The 6,990-nt window shown below is 41.2% G+C and overlaps 1 protein-coding gene across 1 annotated transcript; it reads left to right on the plus strand.

The window, feature by feature from the left end:
* The first annotated feature begins 1,122 nt into the window (after positions 1-1,122).
* LOC147613726 (uncharacterized) lies at positions 1,123-4,550 on the plus strand. Its single transcript, XM_086781207.1, has 3 exons — positions 1,123-2,350; positions 2,757-2,881; positions 3,512-4,550. The coding sequence occupies exons 1-3, from the start codon at positions 1,632-1,634 to the stop codon at positions 4,360-4,362; spliced, it is 1,695 nt and encodes a 564-aa protein (XP_086637333.1). The 5' UTR covers positions 1,123-1,631; the 3' UTR covers positions 4,363-4,550.
* Positions 4,551-6,990: the final 2,440 nt, after the last annotated feature.

A 6,990-nucleotide genomic window follows, 5' to 3' on the forward strand; every position in this document is an offset into this window, starting at 1 on the left:
TGAACAAAGGCCGCAACAGCACATATACAAAGGCTTATCAACACCATCATCCTCATCTCCTTTTCTCCCTTTTTTAGCTTGTCTTGCACATTCACACTTCGACTCCCATCACCACCAACAACCACACCAATAGGAACTGCAAAAAGAGAACCTGAAGGGCTTTGCAACTTGCAAAGCATATATGCTAGTAGGCGGGTCCACTCCACCAACTGCCGCTCCTCTACAGTCTCTAAACTTGTAATTCTGAGTTGACTGTTGTTGACGTGAGTGTGGGTTTTCTGTCTCCTTTCTAGTGATTAGCACTTAATCACTTTCTAAAGCCTTACATGAAAGTGATTAATCCTTAATCTCTGGTTATCACACAGTGATTCATGTTACTTTATCTCAGTACATACCACAATGTTGTGAGTGTCAAGTGGTTGAGAGATTGATTAGGGTTTGATTACAAAATGACTAGGCTTAATTGATGAATGACTAGGGCTTAATTGATGAATGACTAGGGCTTGATACCAAAATGACTAGGGCTTAATTGATGAATGACTAGGGCTTGATTGGAGAATGATTAGGGCTTAATTGTTTTCTACAATCGCCCATAAACCTCATGCTTACGTGGTTAAGAAAGTGATGAATCGGGATAATCGTGATCTACTATTGCCTTTGGAATGCTAAAACGCATGCAGAACCTTAACGCTTACCATAATGTGTCGTGTGATTTTACGTCTATACTACTGTGTGTTTGCAAATGCTAACCATCATCAATGTCTTGAAGCCGATCTTTTTGAAAGTGAAAGTGATTACGCGAGTGTAACGTGGTTAAGAAAGCGATTATCAATGTTTATTAAAGCTATAATTACCTTGTTGTAGCTTCTCTATTAAACCTAAGGGAATGATAAGGGTATCCCACGAATGATGCTTTGAGGGGAAAAGTAAGGGTGGGGCGGCACTGGGTCCGCCATGAGACTATGATTTCAAGGGAAGGTGAAGAGACGCAGAGTCAATGAATGGCCCGACCAAGCTCACGTGCTAAAAGAGTGCCAATTTGCCAAAGAGTGTGATTCTGCCCCCAGGAGCCACCAGTGAGAACGCCCTTTGCTTGAAGCCCAGACTACAGGGACGCGGGCATACACAGCATTGTATGATCCGGCACTCTCTACTGTCTGCACAAGTTAAGCTTGTATAAAGCTTTAAAGTATGCTCGACCCCTGCATTGCCTTCTTCTTCTGCACAGCAGCTCTCTCTGATCCATCTCCGTTGTCTTCTTGTTTACCACAGTAGCTGATCTCTCTCTCTCTTCTTGCCTTCTTCTACAAAACAGCTCTCTCTCTCTCTCTCTCTCTCTCTCGTACACACACACACACACCCCCTTGCCTTTCCATCTGTTTTCCTTATCCCACCCACAGCTCTTCCCAGCTATAATTCTAATGCAGTACATTATATATTATTTGAGAAAGTGACCATGCTTTACCCCTATCTTGTACCCAGTTCTGATATTGTACTCTTGGTACCCATTTTGCTTCTTCTTTTTTTGGGGGTTAATAGCTTATTATCACGCACCCTGCGAGCAGCTTACCTTCACCTTTGCAAAGCTAATTAAAGGCCTTAAAAAGACCAGCTTTTTATTCTGTCGTATCATGGAGTGGCAAATGAAGCCATCAATTACATGCGATTTTGATGTATTCCAAGGTGGGTCGAAAAACACAGGAAGAACCCATGTAGGGAGTGCGGTTTTGTTTCCATGTCTCAGCAAACATTATCAAAATGAAGCCCACTTCTCTTCTGCAACGCCTTCTAGCTCCGGCACTACAGCGGCCACCGGCGCCGGCGCTTCTTTTGACTCCGCTTCATCTGGCTTCATTCCGGCAATCAATCTAACAGAAAACTGCAGCAGAAAAGGAGAGCATATTGTCGGAAATATTGATGGGCCAGAAAAGCAGCAGTACTATTGCAATGAACGTTACGGCTTTAGCTGCACGACAAAAGCTCCTCCTCCTCCTCCTCCTCCTCCTACTGCAGTTAAGTCCATAGTCCCTTGTGGCAAGCGTACATTTGCACAAGAAAATTACAGCATCGATCTAATAGATCAAAGTTCGCCGCTAAGCAAGCGATTAATTGCAGCTAGCTGTGTAATGAATGATCCTGCTAACCTGAAGATTAAGCAGCATCGCAATACCTTAACTGCCGTGAATATGCCTCGTCCGGCGCAACGCTGCCAGATCGACGGCTGCAAAGAAGACCTCAGCAAAGCGAAGAAAGACTACCACCGTAGGCACAAGGTGTGTGAGATGCATGCCAAGGCACCCAGGGTCATCAAGGCCGGCTTAGAACAACGCTTCTGCCAACAATGCAGCAGGTAATTAATGGTTACTGTTGGATGGGCTACTGATTTCTTCTGATTAATGTACTGACTATCGACAGGGTACTTGCCTGTTAAATTAGGAAATCTTATTGATTAAAGCTCGATTTCAGGTGGCCGCATGTAATCTAGCTGGTTAAATATCGTACGAAAGTAGCAAAATTCGGAAAAAATAAAATCCATAAGCTGATATCCTTGTGGGCGAGCCAAGATTTAATGAAAACAAAAGAGGGAAAAAATCATCAACGTAGGGTGGATTTTTTTTTAAAATATTTTGGGTGATTGGAAATTGAAATGTGAAGCCTATTTTGAATGGGTTGTGAATTTTGGCGTTTGTTTTGTTTTTTAAAAATGGAATGATAATATATACAGTAATTAAGGTAGGTGTTTCTATGTGTGAAAGATTTCATGCGGTGGGCGAGTTTGATGATGCCAAGAGGAGCTGCAGAAGGCGCCTTGAAGGTCACAACAAGCGGCGAAGGAAGTCCCAATCCGAAGGCACTGCATCCTTTTCTCTGGTCTCTCTAGGTAGGCATTTACATTTTTGAAACTTAGCTTCAAGGGGCCTGCATTGCTATGGCACCATAACTTTTACTCAAAAACCTTCTGAATCTATGTTTTTCACACAAAAAAAGTGCTCTTTTATTCAGGGAGGAATGACCCCTAAACCAATTTCAACCCTCCATGTTTTAATCCTAGGCTTTACCTTACTGCTATATAATTTCATTAAAGCAGTTTAAACCCTCCGTGCCTTAATCCAAGGCTTAATTTATTATTATTCTCAAAAAAGCATTTAATAGTATTGTTAATCTAACTATCGATTTCTAAGGGTTTGCCTTAGTCTTGAATAAGGCAATCAGTGAGATTTTGTTGCATTCTTATCACTAAGTTACAAAAGCTTGTTGATATTTGCATGACTTTGATAGTATAGTAGCACATTACTTAGTTATGTTTTGGAATAAACTAATATAATCATTTAAAAAAATGCAATTGCTCATGTACGCCCTCCATGGATTTAGCCTTGTTAAATCCTAGGGTATTAGGGCCTTTATAATTTATATGATTAGAAGCACAGTTAACCTAGTATTGCCTTGCTAACTAGTTTTGCCTATGTGTGTGCATGGTGCGCTAATGAATCAATATTTCACCTCAATGCAGGTTATGACAAGCTACGTTTGGATCACCTACTGCAGCACCATCAACTGGGGATGCCCTTGTCCAACATGCAGTTTAATTATCAGAATAATGATGCACTAGAGTGGCCAGCAGCTGAACTCCATGAGCAGCAGCAGCAGCAGCAGGTGGCTATGGCCACTTTATCAGCCAATTTCAATGAAATCAACAATAGGCTAACTGCAATCCTTAATGACCAGATTAACAAGGGCTCATCTTCATCAACATCCTTACTTGATTTGCTACAACAGCAGCAGCAGCAGAAGCAGCAGGTTTCCTCTTGTATGCAGGGCGAAAGTCTCTCATTGTGCACTAGTGCTAATGGTCCAACCTGTGCTCTCTCTCTTCTGTCATCCCACGGATTTCCGGAGCCAGTTATAACCCATCAAGAGACCCTGCACGAAAAACTCCCTAACCTCACTTACCTCGCTAATCATCCCCATCAGAACTTAACCATGGCCGGATTAGCATCGGACCAGTCTATTAACAATGCTATATTCCACCCTCAGTCTCCCTTCTCCCTCGCTAATCAGCCCAAATGCCTAGCCTTATCCACGGGTATGTCTGCTGCTGCTTCAAGTGTGATTAAAGAGCAATTATATCAAACGCACCCTCTATCAGTGATACCCAACCCAGCTTATTTCGATAACATGGCGCTGATTCAAAGCTTAGCGCCTCATAATCCCAGCTTAGCCCGCCTGCAGTTGCTGCATGAAGCGGCTAATCACCATCAACATGAACAGCTTGACAGGGCCATGGAGTTGAATCACCAAGCGCCAATTCTTCAAGGTTTTGCCAACAAACACACGATAAACGCATCATACGATTCGAGATAACTCGCTCACCAAAAAAAGAGAAGGGGGGGGCTTAAGCCTTAGAGGTCTCATTAAGGTCGCAAACGGATCTCTCTCTCTCTCTCATCCTAGAAACAAAATATGTAAACACAAAATGTTTTCTTATTCAAGTGTCACCCTTGATTACATGTACATGGAACCGCTTTATGCCATGCAAATAGTGAACTATTGAGAAAATACTCTAATTAATTGTAGAGTTATAGTATTAATTCAAAGAATGTGTAGTAGAAGAATTAAATTGTTATAATGTGCAAATTCGATTAGTGGGATTGGTGTGAATGTAGATTGCTTTGTGATGTTTAGAAAGTACTAAAGTTTTATGAGGTGATTTAAAGGAGAAGCCATAGAGAAGTTTAATGTGACAAGTTATTGGTAGGTCTTGTTTCTTTACATGTTTGCCTAGAATTTGAATTGTATTTGCATACCCTTTTGTTGGTCCAACCCACACATGTAAGTGTTACCTCCTTGTTTTGGTACATGCAAAGTTGATTCTTTTGAAAGTTTTAAAGATTAAAACAATGAGATTTTAAATATCTTATCTTAAAACAAAATGTGTGCTTAATATGACTTGTTTTAGGTTACTCTTTACCTTCTCTTGGTAGGCAAAAAGAGCTATATCCAACTTTATATCTAACCTTTTGTAGGTTGATGCATCTCTATCATGGCTCTAGGTAAATTAAAATGGCAGAAGCATTTGCACATATTTTAGCTTGTTGTTAGACTCTGAGTAATCCTTTGGCATCATTTTAATGTGGTATTAAAGAAAATCAGCATAGCATTTTGACTTTGTTTCTTCTTTGTTTAAGATACACTAGAAGTTGTTCTTTAGTTGAATTTTAAAATAGCTCTTATTTTTCAATGTAAATTATTTGAATTAGCAAATTCCAAATCATTGAAGTTTGGGCAATGATAAAAGAATGTAAAGAGACACTATGTGCAACCTCTTCGTATGGAGCCATAAGGATCGCAAGCTAAACCTTCAAAAAGGAATGCAGATCCATGATCTCGAGTTAACCTTTCTACAACACAGATTTAGTCTCAATTCTAACCCGCATTAAAGGTGATAAAATCATATCAACAATGTGCAATAGAAGTAAGCTCCTTAGCAATGTGGAAGGTGAAAAGAAAGAAATCTCGACAATTGTATATAAATTTTCTTGTTAAACTATGAAGATTTCTCTACTTATAGAAGTAATGTGAAAAGTGAGATATCCTCAAGGTCTAGCTAGAACTACATCCATATGCAACTATGTCTATATCCCTAAGGTTTAGGTACACTATAAGAGGGGGAGAGCATAGCTGCACGTGCAAGGATAAGAGAGGAGTGAGAGAGGGCATGCACATGGTACGCGGCTATAGGTGCAGCTATAGACACGTGCAGTGATGCGACTATAGCCGCGTATGGTCACGCAACTATAGCCGCATATTGTAATTTTAGGATTTCAAATCTCGTACGCCATGCCGCCACATATCTCATCTTCTCCCTCCAAGGAGGTTGCAGCTCGATTCTTGTTGCTACAAGCCCTGGCCGTGGTACCCTTCTCCCTTGCCCCTTGCTATGACTCCCTTCTCCTTGCTATAATACCCTTGTCCTTGCCCTTGCCCTTGCCTTTTTCCTTGTTATGATGCCCTTCTCCTTGCCCTTCCCACAAGCTTTCTTCTTCTCCTCTCCCCTTTTCACAAGCATTAAGCCCTCTCCTCCTTGCAAGCCGAAATCCCTCCTCACTAAGCCTCTCCTCTCCTCTCAAAAGGAAAAAGCCTTTCCCCACAACCCTCACAAGTAAGCCTCCTTCCAAGGAAGGTGAGGTTTTCCATTACTCTATGCATGTTTTCTTTAAATCTATTGGACCGAATGTATGCATAACAAAATAAATCACCTAATACTTACTAATCTCTTCTCTTGTGGGCTAGGTTAAGAGAATTCATTCTTTGGCTATAGCTGTGTACTGTAATTTTAGGATTTCAAATCCTGTGCATGGTGCCACCACATATCTCATCTTCTCCTTCTAAGGAAGTTGCAGCTCGATTTTTGTTGCTGCTACAAACCCTAGCCATGGTACCCTAATCGCTTGCCCCTTGATACTATGACTCCCTTCTCCTTGCTATGATGCCCTTGCCCTTGTCCTTGTTCTTGTTATGATGCCCTTCTTCTTGCCCTTCCCACAAGCTTTCTTCTTCTCCTCTCCTCTTTTTATAAGCATAAGCCTTCTCCTCCTTGCAAGCCAAAATCCCTCCTTACAAAGCCTCTCCTCTCCTCACAAGGAAAAGGCCTCTCCCCATAAGCCTCTCTAGCAAGCCTCTCCTTCTAAGAAAAGTAAGGTTTTCCATTACTCCATGCATGTTTTTTTAAAATCTATTGGATTGAATGCATGCAGAACACAATAAATCACCTAATTCTTACTAATCTCTTCTCTTTTGGCTAGGTTAAGAGAATTCATTTTTTGGCTACTTGAAGCTCTCTCAAGCAATGGTGCCTTCTTGCAAGCATTAGAGGTAAGCACCTTTCTTTCATTTATGTTTTCATGGCACCTCCGGGTGCCGGGGCTTTCTTTTTCTTTTTCTTTAATTTAACTACTAGTACATTCTTGTTTGAAGCTTATGCATGCATGC

The sequence above is a fragment of the Cibotium barometz genome, chromosome 43 (assembly GCF_041138505.1).
Source record: "Cibotium barometz isolate CiBa-2024 chromosome 43, ASM4113850v1, whole genome shotgun sequence".
Lineage (NCBI taxonomy): Eukaryota > Viridiplantae > Streptophyta > Polypodiopsida > Cyatheales > Cibotiaceae > Cibotium > Cibotium barometz.

Coding starts and splice junctions, on each gene's coding strand:
- LOC147613726 (XM_086781207.1), top strand. CDS start 1,632: ATGGAGTGGCAAATGAAGCCATCAATTACATGCGATTTTGATGTATTC. Junction 2,351..2,756: donor TTCTGCCAACAATGCAGCAG/GTAATTAATGGT, acceptor TATGTGTGAAAG/ATTTCATGCGGTGGGCGAGT. Junction 2,882..3,511: donor CTTTTCTCTGGTCTCTCTAG/GTAGGCATTTAC, acceptor ACCTCAATGCAG/GTTATGACAAGCTACGTTTG.